Source organism: Cyphomyrmex costatus, unplaced genomic scaffold, assembly GCF_001594065.2.
Source record: "Cyphomyrmex costatus isolate MS0001 unplaced genomic scaffold, Ccosl1.0 scaffold193, whole genome shotgun sequence".
Lineage (NCBI taxonomy): Eukaryota > Metazoa > Arthropoda > Insecta > Hymenoptera > Formicidae > Cyphomyrmex > Cyphomyrmex costatus.
This window is the reverse complement of record NW_017275965.1, coordinates 2,083,114-2,110,621: the sequence shown is the minus strand read 5'-3', so window position 1 is coordinate 2,110,621 and position 27,508 is coordinate 2,083,114. Positions and strand designations below refer to the sequence as shown.

At 36.7% G+C, this 27,508-nt stretch overlaps 1 protein-coding gene across 1 annotated transcript in view; it reads left to right on the top strand.

Moving 5' to 3' along the window:
- Positions 1 to 25,193, top strand: part of Camta (Calmodulin-binding transcription activator) — a 45,733-nt gene extending 20,540 nt beyond the window's left edge. The window contains exons 3-14 of the mRNA XM_018538581.1: positions 902 to 993; positions 14,763 to 14,951; positions 15,345 to 15,743; positions 15,968 to 16,744; positions 16,939 to 17,274; positions 17,475 to 17,722; positions 17,905 to 18,104; positions 18,345 to 18,452; positions 19,280 to 19,437; positions 19,766 to 20,265; positions 22,730 to 22,885; positions 24,173 to 25,193. Coding sequence (XP_018394083.1) covers positions 902 to 993; positions 14,763 to 14,951; positions 15,345 to 15,743; positions 15,968 to 16,744; positions 16,939 to 17,274; positions 17,475 to 17,722; positions 17,905 to 18,104; positions 18,345 to 18,452; positions 19,280 to 19,437; positions 19,766 to 20,265; positions 22,730 to 22,885; positions 24,173 to 24,311 — 3,302 coding nt within the window. The 3' untranslated portion in view covers positions 24,312 to 25,193. The remainder of the gene's footprint in view (positions 1 to 901; positions 994 to 14,762; positions 14,952 to 15,344; positions 15,744 to 15,967; positions 16,745 to 16,938; positions 17,275 to 17,474; positions 17,723 to 17,904; positions 18,105 to 18,344; positions 18,453 to 19,279; positions 19,438 to 19,765; positions 20,266 to 22,729; positions 22,886 to 24,172) is intronic.
- The last annotated feature ends 2,315 nt before the right edge of the window (positions 25,194 to 27,508 follow it).

The following is a 27,508-nucleotide window of genomic DNA, read 5'->3' as shown; positions in this document are numbered from 1 at the left end:
CTAAACCTTTACTAAATATTACGATCTATACATATTACAATTAATAAAGAATTCTGTCTTAAATATTCATGCAAAGTTCTTTTTAATATACTTGGAATTGTTAATTACTTACATTAAACTGAACATGTATGCACGAGAAAACATGTTGTATTGACATTATAGACAACAGCAGTCTAATTCAAAACAGTTTTGTTAATTTAATGTCATTATTAATGAAACAAATAATATTTTATTAAAACACAAGAGCATGACGTATTCCATTAGTACTGTCATTGAATTAATATGTTTATTTTCAATTAGACTGCTATCGGCTAATATTATTAATACATCATTTTTGTGCGTAAAAAATAATATAAATGATATTACGGTACCATTTTAGCTTTTTAAAAGTTTTCTTGTATTTCTCGGTGTTACTTAAAAAAGTAATCGTGCAAAAACGTGCTAAGGTTCTCGGTAAAAGAATCTTCAGATCGTCGATTTTTATTTTGCATTTTAACAGGAGTAGGTATAGTTCATGGCACGTTCGTAGAAAGTGCAATTTATTACAAGTGCTATTTTATGGCGAGCGTGCAGAATATACATGGCTTAGATCGATGGAGTTTTTCGATCGGTTGTGTATAAACAGAGTTAATGACACATGCCACGTAACGTTAAAGCTGCCTGTACGTCGCGAGTATGAATGCAAGGCAGTCGCTAATGCTCATGACACAATAACGATTCGCTTGTCGATCCGCTGTAAAACTGTCACGATCGATCAGTACGCACGTCGACGACATAAATTCAGGTTTTCCGTTAAATAATGTAACGGGTTACAGAACAAATCGCTTCTGAAATTGATGTTTTCTACGATTCCGCATTTTCTAGCGAGAACAGCTATTAATTGGGATAATTTATCACGCAGATGGCGACCCGATAAAGCTCCCCGAAAATCTGGAAACCTTGCCGCGAGCTGAACACTTTCCAACTCAGAGGCATCGATGGAACACCAACGAGGTAAGTTGCCCGTCGCCTTATTCGTTAGAAGCAAATATTAAATTCGTGTGGGTCAATAGAAAACACACGTGTAACCTAAATATTCAAAGACCTGTCGATGCCATATCTTTTAATCGCACGATATTCGTGTTATATATTATTAGGTTTTTTAATTGTAATTTTACATAATGTATAAATCGATGTAAATTAAATACCGATAGCTAAAAGTTTATTATATATGAATAGAAACGTAAATATAAATTAATATTATATTTTAATAATGAAGATATATTTCGAGAAAGTAGCGTTGATAATACATCTGTTTATTTAAATGTATTATGCTACATTATTTTAAGAAAATATATTTTATAATACTTTAGTAATAAGAATTCGTGCTGAGAATATATTTTTCCGTTTGATATTTAAACGTTTGTTCTCAGTCATTAGCAATAAATCAGAGATCCAACGAAACACAAGTATAATAATAAAATGACTCCAGAATGATTATTAAAAGTTATTAATAACGATTCATTTTAACATAATTTTGATGTTATCGTGACTTACCGTTCCGCTTTCCACTCTAATCTAGATTATTATCAAATAGTAACTCCAACATATAATATGCCCGGAATTTAATGACGAATTGTACTTTGGAATGAAACGGGGCTAAAGTATCAAGTACCAATGTATCTTACGTATGGATGCATTTGCATTCTGGCTCTCTCCGAGCGCATCCCTCTTTGCGGCACGGCGGTCGCGTGCCCGGCCGCGAATTCCGGCGCTAGCGGACCGATCTGGTATTACCGGAATTCCGATGGACCATTCCGCGCGTCGTCTCTTTTTTCCGGCGTAAATTTTATCGCGACCTCACCGGGACCAGAACGCGGATGTATATATTTATACAAGACTTCGAGAATGGGAAGGTAAATAATGCGCGCTCGTTCATGTTGGTTCGCGGCACGTTAAGGAGAATAGATACAGTCAATGCAGCCGTCGCTTGTGTGCAACGTACAGGGACGACATTAAGGGTGAAACTGCTCGAATGGTTCTGGTGAAAATTTTAGGGGCAACTTTCAGAAGCGTACTTAACTTCATGATGTATTTTAATTTTAATAATTCTTTACATAATAGAAAGAGAGTCTGTAACTAGAGCCGTGTAAACATCAAAGCATTAATAATTTTTATTAGTCATAAGTAACTAAAAATAGAGAAGTTTTTTCAGTTTCCCAGTGATTTTATAATGCGATTTTATAATGTATTTTATAGTGTATGTTTACGAAATAACAATGAAGTATTTCTAAAATATTTTGTTGCCATTATTTCACTATTTTCATAAAAATAGCATCGAATATTTGAGGAAAATAATTTTATAATTGCTACAGAAAGAATAATTTTGCTGAAATGTCTACAAATTTAATTATATAGATGGATTTGAGAATATAATTTATTGAACTGCCAAAATAATTTTGTCAGACGCTCTAAATGATTGTTAAGTCAACATTTTTCGCAACATTATTCATCATGTTTGAAGGTTTTACAGAATTATTTTGATAATCCAATCTAAAAATTATTTTCAGATCTGTATCTAGTTAAATTTTTAGATATTTCCAGCAAAACCGTTCTTTCCATTTTCCACACATTTTGTGATTATTCTATTATTTATCTATTTTTCGATTATTTTCTTACACCTATTACTCCACGAAATACGTGTCGGTTGCATTGATTTCGAAAAATTTTATCAGACCGCCTAAGGCTTAAAGTATCGCGAGGGTAAGGAGGGGGAATGCTGTTTCAGCATTTCGCCTGAGGAGGTGAAATTCCTGGTCACGACCCTGGCGTTGTCGGTGTGTGCAGCGGCGCGGCTCCATGCCGGTGTGTGCAGCGCGTCGGCAAGGGTGCACGTACCCACACTCTTGCGCTGCACACGTAGACCGGCTTGCACCGATGCAGTCCACACCGCTATACTCTGACCCAGGTCGGTCGGCCTTCGATCAATAGCTGGAGCCAGCGAGAGCTCGCAGCCGGCGGCGCTGAGCTTTTCAGTATCGCCGAACGAAACTCAATTGCGATCCCTGTGCGCGCGGCTCGGCGACTATCATTGTAAATGATAAGTCGGCCGTTCCCCCGCGTTCCCGTCCACCACACGCTTGTTACTTTTCCGAATCACCCTCCGTCCCCCCGATAAGTACCGGAAATTAAAAGTTCCTGAAGGAAGGAAAGTCGTCGACAGCCTTCCCGCGGAATCGTCAGACTGACGGAGAGAAAGAGAGAGAGAGAGAGAGAGAGAGAGAGAGAGGTGCCTCTCTTTATCTCCTCTTCTTTTTTTACAAGCCTCTCCTTTCTCGCACTCGACCGTCTGTCTCCACTGTTTTGCTGTCATTTTATTTTTGCTTTCGAGACAGTCGTCCATCCTTGAGCGATGAAAATTGGCTCCTTATCTCTGACGAATCTATTCAATTTCATATTGCCGCGGCAGCGATTTTCGTTCTTATTCCGATTTCGAAATCGAAATCTTAACGAAATTGTGTCCTGCCGTTGTAATATTCGATAAAATGGATAGATTGAAAGCATCGATTTTATAATGACGAAGGCGCGTTTAAGGTTGTTACAAGATATTTAAATGATATTCAAACGCGACACCATGTGCATCGCTAATGAGGCCAACAATGGCAAGACCGGCCGAATACTGTGTCACAGTGTTCGCTTTATCCGGTACCTATATTATCAAGTCCTTGGGGGTCTTTTGAACATTATCGATTGCGCGAGCCAACAAATTTGAGCTTTGTTGAAGAACGGGAATCACGCAAAGAGATTTATACCAATGTTGATACGCTCCCTGGAAATAGAACTGACAACTTCTTCTCTGGTTGACTATATTTACAATCATCGATTAAATAGTTTATGTGAAAGCATGCCAATTTTACAGACTAACACTCTCAGAAGAATAATAAAATTTCCTTTTCTTTTCACTACTCACAATCAGATAGTATTCAGTGATAGCGTCTTGAAGTTTCGGAGTTATTTGAACATTTTTATTCGATCGCCGACCACAGTTTCGTGTAGAGAGAGTTTCAACGTATATTGGAATCCAAATTTCTTTCTGTCTATCCAACTTTTCTATTGAATTTTGTGTAAACGGCTTTTACGTATACATAAAATCCAATCTTGATTCTCTTAATATTTCCTAATTTTATTTACACAATTCAATATCCCGTCAATGATGCAAACTATTGGACACAACCAAAAGATATGCAAACTATTCAAATACGAATTGAATCGAATCAAGGCAGATTCGATTCGATTAAACATTTAAATACATGTATATTTAAAATTACTTTGTACAATAATCATTAATTTTTTTACATAGAAACGATTTTGTCACATATATTATTCTATGGTATATAAAAATAATTATGCCGTTAATTAAAATTTTCAATGATTCGATTCGATTTAATTCGGCGTTAAAAAATCTTTTGCACATTTCTAGGCATAATGTTGTTGCACTTATTCCTATAGGAGAAAAGATATATTCGTCCATCCAACACTCGAAGCTTCCATTTTTTTTTCACTCGTCTAGATTCACGCTTTAAATCCGGCACGGCGTGAGTTCAATCTTATTTACATTTGTCAACGTCCCGGTAGCGTTATTCCGCTGCACTCCGGGATTTATGGAACCACTCAGCCCAGTCGATTCATTTTGCCCGCAAGCGGCTCGAGCCGCGAGGAAGAAGTTCGCGGACAGGTAACGGAGTAAATTTTCACGGTCCTGGAAAGTTTATAAATCCCTCGTGCATACTGTCGTCTAGGCAAAATCTCGTAGCTTCGAGGCGAAATCCTCCTTCAACGCGATCTTGTTTTCTCGCGCGGCTTCCTCTTGTAACGCTCTCATCTGCTTTTTCTTCTTCGTCGCGTCGCTCGTCGCTGCTGCCATTTTTCACACGAGTTCCGACGGCATACGAGATCGTAAGTGGATCTTGTGCACTTTCCCATGCCACGGCTTCTCGACGAGCCGCCGACAATCAGAAACCTTCCAAGGATGTCAGTGATTTATTAGTTCACTTGTCGTGCGCTCATTGTAACGCGCGTTCGCTACTCGTTCGAAATCGTTCGAAATCATTTTTAAAGCGAGCACAAAGATCGCGAGAATTGAAGTAATGACTACAAGTGACTCAAGGTTACTTCCACACGCACACGTTTTACGACTTGTTTGCCGTACTTATCTCGACAGGCGTATAGACATTAAATGCGATAGATGTATTGGGTGTGTGTATCTCTATTCTATTACAATAGAGTGATTTGTGTAAAAAAATATCTTCAAATTGCTTGTTCATATTTTCTAAATGATCTACGTAATTAATAATACTTTAAATTATTCTATAATGATACATTCAGTGATCGATTATATGTATATATTTTGTGATTAATCTATTTTTCTAATTTTTAAATGAAAAATATGAAATTGCAATACATCATAGTTTTATTTTGGATTATTTATTTTCTCCTTGCAAGAAATTTCTGTACTGAATATTCTGTCGCGTTTTTCCATTTTGACGCCAATAATTTTCAAGATTTCTGACGTGGCTCTCCCTTCTTATTACCTTCGCCTGATGAAATCCCATTTGTACCGAAACAGGGCAATACTGAATGCATACGTAGGAGGGGTATTACAGTAATAAGTTTTAGCACATACCTACAGGCGAGCACATTTTGTACTTTTAGCATTTGTAATGTGCCTTAATGGCACTGATTTATTAAATAATCTCCTACTGCAGTGTTAAATGAGGATACCTGGATAAGAAGTCTCCTACTTTACCTAATTTACCATCCTAATTTAACGCTACAAATACTTCTGCGTAAATTGCGACCGCACATAAATTTGCGAAGCTTTGTTGAGACGCTCTTTGGAAGATATCTACGATTGTAATAAATTCATGAGTATATGTTGTAATTTTTATTAAGTTAAGTGTTAAACACTCAGAACTCTTTTGTTAATTAAATATTGAAGATATTATTATAATTTTTTTAACTTTTTTCTATTGTAGGTATTATATAAAGAAATAGTTAATAAATGTTACAGATAGAAATAGGAACGCTTACTGATCCCTTAGTGATTTCCGATTTTATCATTTTTTAAGTGTTATACTTGATTTATTGATGTGAAATGATATATATGGTCTATATCTGTAAACGAAGATTACTCTTAAAATAACGTTTTTGTTCATTTATTGATTTCCGATTGTATGCGAGAATAGAAGTGTGGTCGTTAAATTGCTCGGATTTGCGAAAGCACACCGCGACGACGGTCGTTATAATTAAGCACCGCTTTAGACCGCTTGCCGTGCACCTTTTAATTGAAAGACGTTTCCGAGGAAACCCATTATCCGAATATATCGTGCAGTTTGTTAATTATAGCTTTATAGTTTTATTACTAAAGTCAAGATTAACTTTGAAATAAATGTAACATTTATATCTTTATAGAGAGAGGAACATTTAATCTCGCTCACGTTAAATATATTTATGAATTAGAGAAATTTAAAATATAAAACAAATATATTAAACTTGCAATTACATAAGTTTATCAATCTTTAAAAAATTAAAATTGATAGTAATTTTCCACAAAAGATTTTATAATGTATCCTTGACACCGTCCGTTTTCATATGTTATTACTCAAAATCGTGAAACTTTAATACCAATGATGAGATATAACGATTATGTATTAAGAACAACCTTGGAATCGAATAAATAAAGTCGTCGTGGCTTCAAAAAGATTCGCTGATCCGGAAAGTTCGCGAGAACTGTAATAACGTACGTACGTCGTCGAAAATTGCATTGCCCTCGATTCACGAAATCGCTTCATTGAGAATAGAGGCACGGCGTCTCGTATCCAAAATACATCTCAGAAATTGTATACGGACACGTTCCGCATCGACATCTCGGAATAGCTTCCTCCCTGTCATCTCGGAAAAATTAACCAATTTCCTAAGTCTTTTGTGGAACACTTGAATGGTCGCAGCGACACAATGCAGACACAGTCGATTCAACGGCGCACTCAGCATCGATATTTCATCAGTGTTCTTCTCCCAATTGCCGATACTGTGAAACAATGGCGATAATGATTGCGGATAGCAATTAATTTGTTTCAATTGTGCAATTAGTAATTGCACAATTACTAATGTTTTTGTGATGTACAAATGTACCCGCGCGTAAAAAAAGGCGGTATGGAAAATAAAATTACAGTAAAATTACAATTCAGAAAATATTCAGAACTTAAAACATAGAAAAATAATTAGATACAATTATTAACCATTGATAAAAAATATAAATATATATGAAGAATAATTTTGAAGATTTAATTGTTTTTATTATTTTTAATAATTTTTATATTAGAAGTAACATTTTTATTTATTTTTATGTAAATCACAGACATTTTACATTTGAAATACGAATGATAAATTTAAAGTAGATGAAATCTCTTTATTGATGTAACACTGAATACTAGATTTGAAATATTTTTTCCTTTATCGAGGATGCTCGATTTTATTTAAGACTTTTTCCGTTGGGAGCTACGATTTATCGGCAGAATTCCGATACTAGCACATGTGAGTTGCAAATGTAGAAAAGATGAACTGTCTTCGTCCTCGGTGTCGAAAGGAGAGTCGATTTATCGCTCCTTTTGCATTCGTAAATCAGGTAGAACACATCTCTTCCGGTAGGATGTGAGACAGAGAGTGTCTCGTTTATATACCCGTTGAGTCGAAGGAAGAAATCTATAGCCACTCTCTTTCACGTATTCTTGAAGTTTTCTATTACTTTTGCATGCTAACCTTACGTGATTTTAACATGCCATAAGAAACTGTATATAAAAAATAATAATTGAGAGAGAGGAGAGAGAGAGAGAGAGAGAGAGAGAGAGAGAGAGAGATAAAAATCGTAAAAAATTCTGTTAGGAGTTAGTTCATACATGTATACATACAAAATGATAATAGTTCCACATTCAGAAACAATTTTGCTAAAGTGTATAATATATAAACATATTCAACTAAATCTGAACTAGATCTGAAATCTTATTTAGACCATGAAAATAATTATGTAGGACGCTCAAACTGGTTACCAGAATATTTAAACCTTTTGCAGCATTGTCATTAATGCTTTCTTCATAAGTATTCTAAATAATTATTTTGATGATCCAACAAAATTATTTTCAGATCTGTATCTAACTAAAATTTTTAGAAAACTGTTCATTACGCGTAAAAAGAAAACAAATATATTTAAGAAAAGGAAATGGAGCAGAAAAAATTTTATTGAGTATTAGAACGATTTATTAAAAGAAAAGCATAAATCCTCGCAAAATTTCAATAAAATATTAAAGTATTTGTGTAATAATACCATGCATACTTTTAATAATTTTGTTAAAATAATATTAGACGTTTAGCATATTAAAATTTATGTTTTTAACATAGAAATTATTATAAAAAGCGTACTTTTGCCTGAAAGCCGTTCATAATCGATGATCGCGTTTATATTTTATAAGCTTCTTTGGTCACGTATGCATATATAGGAAAATATTATAAGCTAAAATATTCCATGTCTTTGCTTGACCTATTTCACGATCACCGCGAAACGCAATGCACAGAACAATACTCAAGTGTGCTAGGAATTTGTAAAAGATATGAGAATTTAATAATAAAGAGCCATATGTTTTTCTTGCACAACGTCATATGATAAATATCATGGAAAAATAAATAATATGCTAATACTAATGCTAACATAACTATGGTAATGTAATTAATATTAGCGGAAGTAACGCGTGCTAATGTAATTAATTCTATATAACTTCTAGTCTTCCGAACTCTAACAAGTAATGTTAATTAAACGTTGTATATTCTAGAATAAAAGTAATATATACGCAATGTCAAAATTTTATTATTTTTATGAACTAATGTACAGAAATTACCGCTTAATGTAAAATATTATGTTAACTTTTTGTTAAATCATTTTTTGCATGAAGCTATTTATGTCATATCATACTTTATATAATATGTACAATACAAGTATAGCTTTAAAAAAAAAATTATGTTTGCTTTTTGTTTAATTATTTTTTGTATAAACCTATATTTGTGTTGTACGATATTCGAATACTCTATTGTGAATTATTTCCTTTTGGTAAAATATGCCTTATACATAATAAAGCTTTTAATGGAAAAACCATGTACTGCGATATTTCTTAATAATAAGTACAAAATTTTGTCCAACAATGTAACGAATAACTGACGTTGATTGTAATGTACAGTGTATCTAATTACCTGATGATTAATTGACATTTGCTTTACTTAGATTATTATGTAGTATATGAGATTATAATTGGCGTATACGCGAAACGCGTGAACTCGCGATAGAACTCTCGCTTGCCGGTTTAACCTAATTTTTGTCCAGACACATTTCACGATTAATCAAGGCAAATGGACGTGAACGCAAACGGGGAAGTTGTAACGAGGGGACGCACGAATGCTCGGGGTGAAGCCGAGGTCGCGAGTTTTCGTCTCCGAGCGCGACGCGACGAACGGCGGCACGAAGCATCCTCGCTAGAATGCAAATGATCAATTAACCAGTTGTAAATCACTACAGTGTGCAGGGTGGGGGCTTTATCTAGCGCCGTTGTCGGTGCCCGGCCCGGCTGGTCTAATGGCCGGCGCAGCCGGCATCGGTCTCTTCCATCCTATTTTCGTATGCTCTCCACGATCTCGCTACATGAAATGCTCCAAAATGAGCAATACGAAAAAAGAAGGAACCTTTTTTTTTCATTTTATTCTAATATCATCCTCGCGCCGAATATTCCCCTTTTTCGTTGACAGATTTATATCGTAATTTACAATATTAACGTGGATGTTTTATATTTTAACTCGATGACAATACATATTCCTATAAAATTCATATTAATTTTAATTCTGTGCGAGTTACAGCTTTGATCTCTAAAGCTTAATTTACTTAAAAGAACTCCGTTCTTCAAATAACCCATTCATTAAGCGACATTTTGTATAATATCCTATTTTCAAGTAGAATGAAAAATCATAATAAAATTAATGGTAAGAGGACATCAGGTAGAAGTCATTTTAGGAAAAATCGTAATGACATTATTCAATTTATTGTGATAATGATTTTGCGGTGAAATTCTTGACATGATAATTTTTTTAAGTAATTTTTTTTAAATTAAAAGTCATTGTTATATCAAGAATTAATCATCGTCAAATGTGTCGGATGATATCTCATTATGATTTTTCCTGAAATAACTGTCATCTTGATTTTATTACAATTTTGCGTTTTACTATTATCTAGGATTTCAGACAGTGATATTATTTTTATCATATCATATAATATGTCCATTTGCTGTTACCTTTCCTCACCTTTTTCTTTTGGCCAGTCTTCATCGACGATATTTACTACCCAGGACACGTTCGTTCAAGAACCTTTTCGAAAGTTGAAACTATACCCATGGGATATACGCGCGCGAAGGTATTAAGTAGCCTCCGAATTCCCTGCCACATGGCCTTTTCGTGATTAACATTTGGAACGGAAAAGGCATTCTAAATTAGTAAATGGAATTTGGTTCTAAAATATTATAACAACGTACCGTTGAGTTCGTGTGTCAATTGATATAAAAAATGATCTCTTCGTAAATTATTTTATACATTACGAACATGATGATTGTGTTTGTTGAGAGAGGATATAAATTACAAATCAAGTCTTGTGAAAAAGAATAGTAACGCGAAGAATCTTGTTTACGTAAGAATCAGTGAAGGAGAAGAAATTATTTGTTGATGGATGTGTACTCTCTTCCTAAATCCAGTTATATGTATTTCATAATAAGGTCTAGGCGATCATATTTATCTTGAAAATCTAATCTTGCCATGCCTCATCTAAAATGAATGGTGTGTGGGTTCGGTTCACGTAGCAGGTCCAATCAAAAGCTGGCGCTGTCACTGCAAAATGTGCACAAGATACGTGGATGCCCGACGTGCATGTAACCCTGTGTCGTGCGGTATTCGGGTTATCCTCAATACCACGTGGAAGATAGCCGCAGAATCTCGCGGGAATTTAATTTACACTTGGCAGATGGATGGTGCTTCGCGTACAAATGCGAACCGCAACCATTCTAGCCGAATGTGACAAATGTTCGTATTTACAGTTCGCATTTTGCTCATTAAATACTCAACTTGCATGTCACTGCTAAATCCGTAATTATAAACAGAAACATTCTCTCTTAGTCTTTATCGATATTAATGATACTTCAAAAATATATTTGACGGGAGAGGAAACACGCTACTGCGTATTTTCTGATATATTATAAAATATATAAAAAAAATAATTAAAAGTTTTTAATTTATATTTGAATTCTACATTTATACATTGAAAATGACCCGATCGGAGTCGAAACGTCTGAAAATTTTATATTTATATATATTTTAAATTATACGTACGTTAAACATATTTGGCTCTGTGCCCTTTTTCTTATTTGTATTGTTTTATACATGTTGAGCCTTGTCATTACTTATTTTTATACTTATTTTTAATTAAAAGTTTTTATTTTATTTAAAGTATAAGGTCTTTTATATTGAACGAGCAAATAGGATGACAATCAAAACAAAGACATCTTTTATTATTCTAATATGATATTTTTACAGGAACATTTCGAGCTTTACTTAGCTTCCCTCATACACAGCCATATATAATTTCAAAATATATATCATAAAATATATGTCATAAAATTTAAAACATTATAAATTATAATTAAAGATAGTTTAATATTTAAAAATTTGTGACCACTAACTGCATCAGACTTGTACAGCTCTTCTATTAACGTTTTAAATTTCATGTTATATTTATGAGAGTTTTACTAAATTCATCCTTCTTATAAAATATTATATTATGAAAAATATAAGATTATACGTTCGCGAAGAATTTTTATTATGCATACATTCTAAAATTCTTTTTCATAGTGAATAAATGTTAGCGAGATATTATCAAAAATAATTATAAGATGTTCTATAAAATATAGTGCCCCAGATACATTTCATATGGTTCGACGCGAGACCGAGATCACGGCCAAGAAATTTAATGGACTAGAGGGAGAGACAGCCCGCGTGGGGGCTGTGTGGTGCTTCTGACAAAAGCTTTAATGACGTACGATGGTAACCTTCGTGAGGAGCGCGATACATATTCCGGCTGATATGCATATTTAGTACCGTTCTATAATCTTCTCCGTAGAAATACACGGGGCACTCTGCCAAATCAGTGAAATTGAATCGGAAGAGAATTTTTAGGTGAAGCGCTTTATTACGTTATTATATTTTGGAATGTCGAGGTACGCTCTCTCACACTCGCTCCGCATTTCCAGTCGAGTTGAATTAAGGCAAACTCGCTTGATTGGAATATCGCGAGAGAATTGCTCGCATTTATTGTACTCGCCATTATTCCCGATCCGTTTGTAGCAAACAAAAAAACTTAACAAATACTACGCTATACGAACAATATTTCTGAATGTTGCATTTAATTTAATTTAATTGTATTATGCAAGAGAATTCAATTTTTAACAATTATGTACGATCTTTGTATTACCAAAAGAAACAATAAATAATAGTGCAATTTACAATTTCTATCGTTGGTCAAATCGTATTATTATTTCATCAAATTATCAAATTGAGAATAATGCATATTTCATTATAGTTTTGGTCTTTCAATATTGAAATTTTACTAGCGATCTCAGAATCGTACACGGAAAGAAGTTTTATTGAAGTAACTAAGAATGTAGCTAGATACGCAGATCTGAAAATAATTTTGTTAGACCATTACAATTATTATATAGAACATTTAAAAAAGTATTTCTGTTTTTGGTACTCTTTTTTTAAACAATTTTTTTTAATATAAAAAAAATTATAAACTTGAAAATTGATATATTTATTCCTAATATTTAGCAGTAGTAAAGCTTTATTTTGTTTTTAACATTCCTTGATAAATTTACAAATAATTGCAAAAATTCCTTTATAACGTTTGAAATAATTTATAAAAAAACTGAAATATCAAAAAAGAATTTAAATATCAACGTTATTATTAATACCAAAATGTTGCAAAAAGTGAAAAATTCTAGGAACGAACTTGAGCGTCCTACAGAATTATATTGATGATCTAATAAAACTATTTTTAGATCTGCATCTAGCTAAATTTTTAAACACTTTAGTAAAGCCATTCTTTTCGTGTGGCTAATCATGGGGCACTTCACACCGCGCTGGCTATTATTAAATTTTTCAAATTGGTCAAATCGACCGGGTGCACCGGCTCGCTTTGCATTATTGTACGTTAGGTCGCGTGTGCCCCTGGCTACCTACTTACCGCGCCTTCAGTGTTGAATTCGTTTTTTTTCTCGCGGACGCTGGCTTTCTTCTTTTATGTCCTCAAGTAGCCTGAATTGCTGATAAGCATCGCATGTCGTAATACGAATATTTATAGAAATGAATTTTGCATTTTTATTCTGATTATGCGCATCGTGCGGGTCCGCTAAGTGCCGATTGTTGCGTGCCGCGTTGGCCCGTGTGCACGGTTGAAGGATGAAAGAGAAAAATGGAGCGGAAAGGCGAGAATTACAAGAGAGACTATCGTGATAGACGACATCAAAAGTCCTCGCGATAATTGCATTTCTTAACGTCAGTAAGAAGTCGGTGTTACTTCCTTCTCTAATAATGCCGTACTATCGCACCTTGTTCGCTTAAAATTACGCCGAGCGATTCCTCGCGGCGAAAATCAATAATGAACCGTAATAATGGCGCTGTTATTGTTAGCAGCGTGTAAATGCGAATAACGTAACATGCACATTTCACGTCTTTGCCGTGTTACATGTGCGATGTAAGGTATACGGTAAGATATCCGACTCGAAGACAGTTTCTTCATTTTTCATTCGTCTAGTACGTTATGCGCGTATGTGTCGCTGCTGAATTATTCATTATGTTAAGTGTTTTTGGTTCTGATACTAGAAGACAGAATTTTCCAGGCCAAAACCTCGTCCAAGAACTTGAGATTAATTATTTTGCCGTTTCGACTTGTTGATTATGTTGCGTTAGACAGTATAAAGGTGACGTTTTATTCTGTCCATGAAATTTGCATCCTATTATTTCCTTTTTATATACTTAATTCAACAAAATTAATCAATAAATTCTTAATTGTTATAATTAAACTTCCATTTAATCAAATTAATTTACTCCATAGGTTAGAAATGTCTATAATAATGTTTGTCGCTGTGAATAAAATATTCTCTTAAATTGTATTATAAAGATATTATTAGATTACATTCTTTGAAGGAAACACAGTTTCCATTTGCCCGTGCAAATATATATGTATCACTAAGTTCGTCGTTCAACATGTTTGAGACTATCTTTGATTCCATTTCTCTAAAGATGAAAGCACAGTCTGAAAGATAGAGCAGAGATATGTCAGCGCGACTTTCGGACTGAAGCCAAATCTATAGAGAAAGGCATATGTCAGCGGAATATATCTGAAATGCAATCCGCACTGCTTTTATAACAAGTCTACTTCGGTTCAATGTATTTTTGCACAATTTATTTTATCTTTATTCAGATGTTAAAATAAAATATCAATAAATGAAATTTAATTAAATAGCTAAATTAAAAATGCGCTATATAATGTCAAAACACAATATGTAGGATATGCAAGATATCAAATTATATTATATTAATTATATTATATTTTATTTTATAAATGCAATCTATTTATTTATTTTCAGGAAATCGCCGCCATCCTAATCAGTTTTCAGAGGCATGCCGAATGGCAAAGTCGGGAGGTAAAAGTACGACCACGAAGTGGTTCAATGTTACTGTACTCGAGGAAGAAAGTACGCTACCGGCGGGATGGTTATTGTTGGAAAAAAAGAAAAGATGGAAAAACTACACGGGAGGATCACATGAAACTGAAGGTAATTTTATGTTAAATAAAAAAACAAAAAGAGTATTCAATATTTAAAAACGCTTGCAGCTTATTATTATATTCTATCTAAAAACATATTACGCTGTTATCTCTATAAGGTAATTATTTCTTTCCTAATTTAATAATCATTCATTCTTTAATTTTTATTAATTTCTATTTTTATCAAAATTAAAGTTTAACTAATTTAATAATTCTCTCAACTAAATATAAATTTACTATTTTTTAATATAAACTTTCTATTAATATTATAATAAATTTACATAAAATTCTGTAGGGTCTCGTATAAATTCCATTAAAATTCCATTAAAATTCCATTAAAATTTACAAAAGAAATTTTGTAATGAATTTTTATTAATGTATCATTACACTAATCTAATCACAGGTTCAGGGTGTCGAGTGCATCTACGGCTGTTACGTGCACTCGGCGATCCTTCCAACGTTTCATCGCCGGTGTTACTGGCTACTGCAGAATCCGGACGTGGTTCTCGTCCATTATCTGAATGTCCCTTATCCGGACGGTGATGCGAAGCTGGCAGCCCTACCACCCTGTCTCGCACTGCCACCTGATAAGAAGGAGTGGACGCGAGACGAGCTAGCATCTCAATTAAGGCCCATGTTCCTCGGTGGAGATGACGATCCAAACAATCCTCATCTCACGCAGCACTCGAACCATCCCGTCGACATGATAGTCTCTCAGCTGCTCGATAGACAGAGGGCATCCTCCACTTCTTCCACCAGCAGCACTCAACTTGCACCTAGGAGACTTACGCCCGACAATCAGGTATTATACACACACACAATCTGGATTTTTCAACAATAATTTATAACATTTGAAAATTATTTGTCGCAATTAATTGGTCACAATAATTATAAATATGTTTCTATTACGGGTTAAGAATTTTTTTTATAAGAATTATTTAATAACATTATTATGTAATGTGGTCCCGTAGTCAAATCAATTTTAGCATATGCGACTATGTATATACATACAGCTGTTTAAAACAGGTCTCTTCGACAACGGGAGGTCAACAACAATCGACGACGGCGGCTCCGGCTCCCCGCGTATATTCAAGACATTCCCATTCTACTCAGAGTCAACAGCCGGCTCCTCTAGTTTTAAGTTTGCAACAAATTCAAGGCGGTGGTGGTCTTCTGATACTCAACAGTCAACCATATCATCATCAACAGCAACAGCAGCAACAGCAGCAGCAGCAGCAGCAACCGCAACAACAGCAACCGCAGCAACCGCAGCAGCAGCAGCAGCAACAGCAACAACAACAGCAGCAGCAAAGTCAGCAGGTAGAAATGCAACAGGTCACAGAGCAACAAATCGTACCGCAGACCAGCGTCGATCGGGAACAGCAGACGCAGCAAGAAATCGACGCACAGGAAAGTTTGGATAGATCTGCTGTACAGTCTCTACCAATGGGCGGTTCTGGTTCCGAGGTGACCGATTTTGCGGAGACGCTGGATCTGAGTCAGGAAGATATTCAGAGAACACTGTCGGCCAACATGGTGCCTCCGTCGCCGTCGCCTTCGCCGGCGGACAACAACATGATCAATCCGATGGATTTTATCGACTCGTCGGACGACGTGCTGGTCAATCTGGACGCATTCGACGTGTTCGGTGATTTGCCGGAGCTGCACGACTTCGAGGCCGAGCAGACGAAGCACGAGGAACAGCGAGGTAGTTCCGAGAACGACGTCGGATGTCATCCTGGTACAACCGTCCATATTGCAGAATATAGTCCTGAGTGGAGTTACACCGAGGGTGGTGTAAAGGTGTGTGAATAAAATATATATTTACAGTTTCCTTTTTTTCATGGATATTCGCTATGTAACATTATTTTAATATTAGTTATAATTTTTCATTCAACACTACATCTATAATTATAACGAGTGGGGAAATTATAACTAACAGTTATGTTATACTGTTAGTTAGCGTTTACCAAGATTTGACATAAACGGTATTTCAGGTATTAGTTGCTGGTCCGTGGACCGGCGGTAGTGGTTCTCAGTCGTATTCGGTACTTTTCGACGCGGAACCGGTCGAGGCGTGCCTCGTGCAACCAGGTGTATTGCGTTGTCGATGTCCCGCACACGCACCAGGAATAGCGTCCCTCCAGGTGGCCTGTGACGGTTTCGTCGTGTCTGATAGCGTTGCCTTCGAATATCGTAGAGCGCCGACAAGCGAACCTAGCCCAGAGAAAGCTCTGCTGGACCGTCTTGCGGATGTCGAGGCCCGTCTGCAGGGTCCGGGTCCGCCGTCTCCTGCAGCTCATCTGGAAGAGCGACTGGTTGCTTATTGCCAGGTACTTTTTTTATCACCTGATATTTCTATACCGATCATTAAAGTTTAATTGAAACTATAGATAATTATAATAAGTTATAAAACATAATCTAAAATTCAGTTCAAATCAAGCGAGGCATTTTCTTATTTGGTTGTGTATTCACATATCGGTTTAATATCATTTATTGTTGTTTAAAATTTTATCATTTTAAAATATTGCAGGATGCTGTTGTCCGTCCTTGGCGAACTGGAGCAGAACCTCTTCAATCCGGTGGGCCTACCCTTCTGCACCTGGCGGCCGGATTGGGATACTCCAGGTTAGCCTGTGCACTCCTTCACTGGAGAGCAGAAAATCCTAGTAATGTTTTAGACGCCGAGGTTGATGCTCTTAGGCAGGACAGCGCCGGCCTTACGCCACTTGCTTGGGCATGTGCGGCAGGGCACGCCGACACCGCCAGAATTCTTTACAGGTTCGTAAAAATATTCTTATTTAATCAACATTTGTTTAACATTAATTACGAATAACTGGATCCAACTGTTCTGTTATTACAAAATTTTCACACTTCCGCCTTTCGTGTAGCTCGCAATTGCCTCTCATATCACGAATATATTGATTTTTACTAAGTATTTGTTATTAACTCTGCCTCCATAGATGGAATGCTATGGCACTACGCGTGAGGGACTGTCAGAATAGAATGGCGACTGAGCTGGCCGCGGAGAACGGTCACACGGCGATTGCCGAAGAACTGAATCAACTCGAGACCCGAAGGCAAGACGAGAGGCTTTTCTTGCGACCCGCCAGCCCTAGCCCTAGGCGGCCATCTCAAGACAGCGGTCTCGATCTAGCGTTGTGTTAGTCTCGTTTGTTATTATATACTGCCCTCTCTTCCGTATACATGCACACACATTCACGTATCTGATACACGTATAGTCACACCTTACCCTTTGCCGATTAGTCTTCTCAGCGCCATTAAATTTTCCCTCGTCCAGTTTGTAAAGACTGTAGAGTAACAAAAAGGCCGTAAATCATGCGAGCGTAATAAATTAGGCAACGTATATAGTATTAAGTGGGGTTTATCGAAATACACACAGGTGGTTCGCCGCTGCTGGACAACATGGAATTGTTGCAAGAAGATGAGTCGTCATTAGGCCTCAGCGAACAGGGAATGGAGAGCGCTCCGACCCCTCAAGAAACCGTAGGTCCGTACCTTCCTCGTTTCCTCATCTATTTGTCTGTCTGTCTGCCTGTCTGTCTGTAAAAACTATCCGTAATTCTCTCTGTTCTCTGTGACACACTACCGATAGAAACGGACCGGCCTAGACGTACTACCACAATCACGTGGCCTGCGAATTTCGTAGAAATCTTAGCTAAAACTGCGTTCACCTCCCTTGTTCGCAGACACATACACATATACACATTTATTACACATACATAGACACAAGTATATACGTACAGCAGTGTTCTCTTTCTCTGTCTATCTCTGTATGCGTACTCAACGACCGAAATCGGTCAACAACTCCGCTGCCTTCTCTAACTCCTCTGAACTCTTACAGCTTGAACAATATTGGTGTTGCTTGGCCTTCGTAACTGCTGGTGTTGGATGAATTGCTGTGTAATGTTTAAATTTTCTTAGCCACTTACTGTTGGCTATCGAGGCTTATTCTCGAGCAATAATCTTGTCTGTATACAACTTTTGAACGATAGTATAGCGACTAAATTATCACTTGGACAGACACGCGATCTGCCCAGTCAACCAATATGGAGGTATCTCAGCTGGCTATCATCTCAAATAAGTAGGAAAGCGCCGTGTTTTCACTAGCGACTTGTCTGATTCTTCGTGCTGTCATTTCGTGTCGTAGCGACGCACTTGGTGTTAAACATTTTATCTGACATTGCGACAGTATCTCAATGCATCGTAGAACACGTTCACGGCTTTTAAAACTTCGGTGTTGTGATCGATGTGATTTCGGCGGTCTGCCACCACGAGCTTTTCGAATTTGGCTAGGGTGGTGATTCCTTTTTATAGGGGAAGAAGACGCGAGGGTGCTGACATTGGCAGAGCAAATTATAGCGGCGCTACCGGAAAGGATCAAGAGGGCGGAGGGTGATTCTCCGTCTTCTTCCTCACCACCACCACTCACAGCGCCTCTGTCACCCTTAGAAGATGCTCTCATGGAACAAATGGTGAGGGTATCACGTTATTATTATTGATAGTCGGAATGTCGCATCTTGTAGAATCCTTTATCCTAATCTCTACTTAGATTCTAAAGCGAATTAAATATAAGTAAGCGGTTGCGCATGATTAATTGGAACGTTGGAACTTTCCTAAGTGAGACAAAATCTTCTGGCGGATATAATTGGAGAAACAGCACCATTAACAATTCAGTCTTGAATTATAATTAGAAGTAAAACTTTGGACTAAGTCGGATTAGAGTTTTGATAAATGGAAGTTTGAAGTTCCTGGATATTCCGTTATAAAGTTCTATTTACATGCTAATCATTTTGCTTATAGCCTCTCGACTCCGGGGAACTGTTCGACTCGTATCGTGACTGCAGTGGCGGCGCCGCTTCAGTCTCGGACGCCGATGCCGACGCCAGTCCCTCGAGTCCCTCCAGCAGTTGTTTGACGCCAGATTCGCCGTCTCCGCCGCCCATCACCGCTGAATTCTGCGACTTTCTGAAACTACAATTGCAGCTCGACAGCAATGGTAACGCTCACAGTGGTCAGTACTACTCGCCGAACGGCGGTGGCGAGCGCAAATTGAACGGCATGATCGGTTCCGGAGCCATGACGGCGATCAGTGTCGGAAATGGCGATGGCAACGGTGAAGCGGATCTCAGCAGATTGACGCTGTCCGATCGCGAACAGAGAGAACTTTATCATGCCGCTAGAATGATCCAGAAAGCATACAGAAATTACAAGGGTCGCCAGAGGCAGGAGGAGGCTGAAAGGCATGCCGCCGTTCTAATTCAACAGTACTATCGTCGTCACAAACAGTACGCTTATCACAGGTAACTTCTTAGATAGCCAAACTTGCAAAGGCAGATTTTTAGCAGCATGCTACTTTTCATAGTAGAAAGGCAACAAATTTCACATAGAGTCTGTAATATTTGATTATGTCGACGAACTACCAGAAACATGACAAACCTTATTGACATGCTATTGTTAGTAGATCGCGTGCGGCAGAAACACAGCAGAATTTACGACTTCTGCTCTATTTCTCCTGCCAGTCTGTTGTCAGATTGCCTGCGCGCACAGATGCTGTCCGATTTCTGCTATCAATCTGCTGACATTGCATGTCAGCAGGCTTTGTCGATTCTGAACTTAATACGAACACAGATAGCTATGGATTTGCAGTGGAATTTGGTCGAATTTGCTGCCAATCTGCTAACAAACATTTACTATCTGAGTTGTCTATCACTTTGCATTTTTATTAATTTTATGGACAAATGTTTTTATATTTATTCTTACACTTGATTTTATTATTGTTTTATCACTATTGTATCAGGTAATAAGAAAAGTTCTGTTATTTTTTTAGAACTACAAAGTTAAATTCCAGCAAATGCGTATAATGTATTATATAACATTAATTATTTATTTATATTTGCTGGAATGTATGTGACATGAAAGACCTAATAGATTGCACTACGGTATCAGAGTAACATTATAAATAAGACTAAATAAAGAAAAAAACGCTGCAGTCCACTTATATACAGAAAATTAGAAAGGAAATGCCATAACATTATGAAAATTGACTCGGAAATGAGAATTTCAACCTATGCTATTTATGCTTATATGAGTTTAAATTTGGAATAAAAGTTGAGAAACAAATAGTTCAAAAGATATATGTTTTCCAAGAAGGCACAATCCAAAGGCTGTAAATTAAATTTAAAATTTATTTTTAATTTCAACTCATACAAGCACGAATAAATGTGATTAAAGTACTCACATTTTCGGGTTAATTTCCACAGTGTTATAGTACCTCCTTTCCAATTTTCTGTATATAGTGTAAGTAGAATACATCTTATTTTTAGTGCCACTGATATTTGTAACGAAGTTTACTAGGTTTTTCGAGGTATATGTATTAAATTTTGTAGTTCTAGAAAAACGACAGAACTTTTTTTATTACCTAATATATCTTTCCATGTTTATATTCAGAATGGCCTATTTCGCGCATTTCAACGTTTCTCCTTCCTTCTATCTTAACATTTCGCATGCCATCGAACTTCCACCAACTTCGAAAGTCTTAAGAACAGAATGAATCACTCGCTGTCTGACTACAATGGTACTAACTACTTTACGCGACGCATGCGACGTTTAGATACAAATCGTCCGACTTTATGCGGGCACGTGTTATCAGGTTTGAACTCAAGGTTGTTAAGTATGACAGATCATTATCTCGCATCGCGCAGACATCGCCAAATTGCTTCGAACTTCGAAAGTTAAATTTTCATCGATATTCCGCTGGTCGAGAAGGTTGCGGGGAACGTCTTAATAAGGGACAATTAATAACTGGGGGACAAGACGTACCATTGTGAGCCGACTTAACGACCTCCGACTGAATTAGACTGATGCCACCAAAGTTCGATCCCGTGTACCTCTCTCGAGGCGAACTTTTAATTGGCATCGTAAATAATTCGGAAACTTTGCGGATTTCCCTGCTTTCGTTACGGTGGCCTGAATACAGAATTAAGTTGGCATTAAATTAATACGACTTTCGCGTTGGAGCTAAAGATCAGTATTCCGCCGTTACTCCTTTCTGCGTTCACCAAGTTATATACGTAGCGATTTGAACTTCCTGTTGTAATGTCTCCGAAATTAGTGACAATCAGCAGACTATATATTATCATTGTAGAATCTTCGTGGAAATGTAAATCGTGAGAAATAATGAAAGTTATCGGGCATATGGCCAATTCTGGTTATCATTTATCGCAAAACAAAGATCTAAATGCATTATCACGTTCCATGTTGCGCTAATTTTAGATAATATGTCCATCGGTGACCTACGATATTTTCGTTTAATCTTTAGAGGAGAGATACCTATTTTGAAAATCTTATAATTTCTTTTTGAGTAAGAGTTGTTAATATAATTCACTATTCTATTGTATTTTTTGTCCTCAAATAACATTGTTTCAGCGCCTATAATGGCTTTCCTACCATGTAAAATTTAAATTTATTATAATTTACAGTATTTGTTGAATAAAACATACTTAAGAATGTCATTAAAAATTAGAAAAATTATTATTATAAGGCTTGAATAGCGAGTTTAGTGTGAGTTCTCGTGGCATAGAGCGCATCAGTTTATAATAAAAAAATTTTTTATTTTTTTAATGAAAATTATTTCCTTTTTCTCTCTCATTTTTAAACCTTTGTACGTTAGCAATTATTTTAAAATTTCGTAAGTTATTTCACGCAATGGCTCCATTGTCAAATTATTTTTTAAACTTGGACTTTAAGTCATATCTTTTATCGTAGGCAAGCTACGAAGGCAGCGCTGGTAATCCAGAACAACTATCGAAATTATCGCTCGCGACCGGGCTCGGCCAGCACGAGGCAACAGGCGGTCCATCAGCAGGCGGCTCATCAGGCAGCGAGGAAGATCCAACAATTTATGCGGCAGTCCAAGATCAAGTTAGTATCCTCGTACTATGTATGTGTGGTGTGTGTGCGTGTGTACAGTGCTGCATTTCTTGTTGCAACGATGTGCACGCACATTAGTTAACGTAGTAGAGACTTCTTGTTAGCACACGAAAGGCTTATTATCGTATTGAAAAAAACGAAAAAGACAAAGTGTAAAAGTTCTAAAGTCTCCCTCTTCTGTGTGTCACTAATGCAGCTTGTCGTGGGACGATTCACGACCGGTAAGTAAAAATCTCATAATTGGACGGTTGCTTGTTTTTCGACAAAACTATGCTTGCTTGCATCTCTCTCCCCTCCGCCTCTCTCTCTCTCTCTCTCTCTCTCTCTCTCTCTCTCTCTCTCTCTCTCTCTCTCTCTCTCTCTTTTTCTCTTTATTCTCTCATTCCTGTTTCATCTGTGTTAGAGGGAGTTAACGCTTTCGTCATCATCGTCATCATCTTTCTTCCTTCCTCCCCCTCCTCTCTCTTTCTCGCTCTTGATTTCCACTCTATTTCACGACACACAAATTAATGAGTTGCACATCTATATACCGGAAATTTAGATATAATACGTGTCATATTGTCTCTCATATATTTAGCAATGCTTCGTGTTTACTGTTTGAATGATATATAATATTTGTGTATTTGTACAACAAAAGTGTATACTCGTCGCTTAGCGACATAAAAATAGTGAATTGCTTGATAATTTGTTAATAACTCGTAGACGGATAAAATGTATTGCATGTTTAAACAAATAAAAAATTAATGTTTATATTTTGCTATGATTATATACATATGTTACAACTTTCAATTTAAATATTTCCATGAGATATCGGAATTAATATAATTTTTTTTTCAATAGTGTGAATATTCTTACATTCAGTAAAAAAAAATATTAAGTTCATACATTTACTAATTTAGAAATAATCTTAGTATACAAGCCCCTTAGTTGACAAGTGACATAAGTCTGCCTTATGAGCATAAGCCTTTTTCCACTTGACAACTAAAGGGTTCGTATGTATGTAGTATATATATATATTTATTTATTTTTATAGAAAAAACGAGCATCTTTATTGTCAAACAATATTCGAATTACGATTTTTAAATTTTCTATTGATTATTGTCCGGTGAATGTTTGTCCGTCGATGAGTTGCCGCAAAGTACATATTACGAGAAGTGCTTATAGATGCGTTTGTTTGCCTTCCGGTATATACTGCCTGATCATTCGGTGTCACGTATGCACTCAAACGCAAATGATGCGTGTTTTTTTTTAATATGAAACGTATATTTCTTGAATCAGGCTGCAGAACGCCAAGGCCGTCGCAAACGGGAGCGGGAGGCTGCCAGCGGTCATTTTACGGGCGGCTGCTGTCCCCCAAAGCTCGCCCTCATCTAGCCCAGGGGCCAGCCTAGTAGTCGCCAGCCCGGGGGTCACCTAGTTGACAGTCAGTCCAACGGCACGCGGAGCAGCGGCGACGACAATTCGGTAGCGAAATAACACAGCCGGTGACGAGAGCCGTTGGAACGAGGCCCCGGAGCGGCCGTCGTGACGCTCTGAGGGAGTATGCGAGGTCGTTAACGACGACTACAACTATTGCGAGAGGGTACCAGACGTACGACACGGATGATATACGATTTTGTTCTCTGCGTCTCTGATTTGCGTACCCGATGGTCGATCAACGTCAAGTCTTACCTATTCAATCTTTTTTGTCCCTCACACCATTATTAAATTAACACCGCGTCTCAATTCTCAACCGCTCGTTCATTTCGCTTGTATCTTACGCTATTATCGCACTGTACGCGTCCCTGCATCTTTCTCGAGCGAGTATTGGAGTAGCAGTAAATAGGCGAACCTATCGTAAGTAGATTTGCTAAAAATCTATACGAAATCGATCGACTGAAAAAGCTTGTAGAATACATTTCTCCTCTCTCGCTTAAAATACAAAATATATGTATTCAGCGTATCGTGTCTCTTCAAGAGTACGAGATCCGTTTGGTCCGACATATACGTTGATTCCTTGCTATACAACATCGCGACAACATCGAAGTTGACGAGCCGTTCCCGTGATATTTTATTAAATCCTTGTATGCACCGAGCTGAATCGCACAAAATTGTTGTCGCTTTCGTAGGTTCAAATAGCTTGTGAATTTGCCACCGGCAGATTCTACGGGAAACCGCAGGTCCTTTCAAAACGAAATATTTCTTCTCTTTATAAGTGTAGACATGTGTTTTTCCTTTGATGGTATCGGTCGATCGGATTCGAGCCTTCTTTGAACGAAGAACATATAGACTGATTATATAAATTTTGAAAATTGTAACATACAACATGATGAAATGCAGTGTTTGTTTTTAGTAATTTATATTATGCAACTTTAAATTGAATTTAATAAATTTCGTAATTTTTGAAACAATAAAAATGAGATACTATAGAGAGAAATTAGTTAGTTTTGATTTACTTAAAAAGAGAGAATTCTATCGACTTGTGTCATCAGTATCATATCAACCGTAGTTTTACCATTTTTTACAACAAAAAATTTTTATGTAGAAATTATACTGATTTTTTCGACAAAACATGCACTGTATAATCTTGCATAGGCAACAAGTAATATTTTTTTATTCTTTTTTCTAATATATTTTCATCGATTTCTGCTTCTAAATGTACAATTCTAATCGATTTAAGCGAAATTGCGACTAGGACCGCATCGAGGAAGGATAGCATCTGCGAAGAAAAAAAAAAGACAGCAATCTTAATTGAAGGAAAATTATTCTAAGTTCATACGAAATCTTTGTGTTTAAACTTCTTTGGAATTGTTTTCTAGTATTTTATTTATTTTGGATTTTGAGTTTAATGGATGCTAATAGATAATAATTAAATTAATGAATGAGTGAATGGATTAGAATATGAAGGAGCGATGTGAAATTAATTTTAAAAGTAATAATGAATTATATTTTGACGAATAAGATAATTCTCAGAAATATGAAGAGCGAAGGTGAAATTCCAAGTACGAATTGGGACACAGTTAAAATATTAACGATTTACGGGATTAGATTTTTTATTTCGATCGGTTTTCTTCGAGCTATATACTTTTCTTACATTTTTACAAGATACATAGTTAAATTTGATCGATACACGAAGCTGGACACCGCATTTCTCTCATTTAGTGCAAATCTAATAGCACAGCATCGAGAATTTACTGTACATAATTAGATGAGAAATTGTCATTCATAACGTGGCAGAAACAGTCTTTCGTGTACAATATTCGTTTTGCTTAAGAGACGCAAACTGAATGAAAAGTGCTATACTTTGATTTTAGAAAATTTTAGAGAAAGCGAGAGTAAATAGTGGAAAATAGAGCGAGGAACAAGCGGAAAGAAGAAGGAATTATTACTGGAGAATTAAAAGAAAAAAAAAAGAGAAAAGAGAAAAAAAATGAACTGGCCCTTCGTCCAAAGGGCACGATTTCATCCACGGGCTGTGCTAGTCACAGTATATAATCAACTTCGTAGAGTTACTTTTTAGAACATAAGCTAGTCGATTACATTGTTACAAAAAAAACTACCTACCGTTTCTCTCTCCGATAGGGGATTTTTTTAAAGATTCTCTAGCGTAAAGATATAATTAGCGATTAAATTAAGGGCGTAGCTGATTGCGGACGCGCGCGATTGCACGGCGCGCGAAGGGCGTGAATTGTCCCGGCGTTCAAAGTTTTGATCGGGTGGACAAACGTCTATTGTGATAAATTAATGGTGATCCAAGAAAGTATTTCCGCGCAACGGGACAAGGGGAGACGGAGATAAAAATCCACGTGTCTCCGACGTACGTCTCCGTGTGCGTGTACACGCACGCGGGAGCTCTCGCTCTGAAGTGTGAAAAGAATAAACGGAAACAGACAACAGACAGACGGATAGAGGATCCGAGAGAAATATGGCGAGCTGATATTACGCCGTGCGGGATCTGTCAGGGGAGTAATGCGTCGATACCGCGCGTTATAAAAAAAATATGTAACAGATGCTGCGGAATGCCGAATTTTTTTCGAGACAGTAAATTAACCCATATCGACCCTCTCCCCTCGGGGTATGTTTCGCAGAACTCACAGCGGATTGTGAGATCTAATAGAGCGACGTAATTGCGGAGCGCGAGATGGGGTATTACCACAATATATATTGTACACATGAGTCAATTCCAACGAGCATTTTCATGCCATTAAGCTTAAAGGGTTATTAGTTATTAAAAAAAGAGAGGCGTGCGCGGGAAGCAGGAGGAGGGCAGGGAGGAAGGAAGGAAGGAAGAACGGAAGATAACAAATTCTTACACTCTTTTAATCATTGTTAATTAATTAAAATAATCACGATCCTATCGAAATACTTAAAAAATGAGTAAAATAATTATTATATACACAAGAAAAACTATTATTATATATATTCATATTTTTGCTTAATACATATTTAAGAATCTAATTAAACGAGGGCTAGCGATTATAAACGTAGCGGGCAAGAGAGGCGTTAACGATAACGATGACGAAGATGATGAATAAAGTCTCAAGTTAGGGATAATTCTAGTTAGTCGGGCTTGTCGTTATGCGTGGCAATCAGGTTCCGAATTTAAGAAATAATGAAGAAAGACGATACAGTACG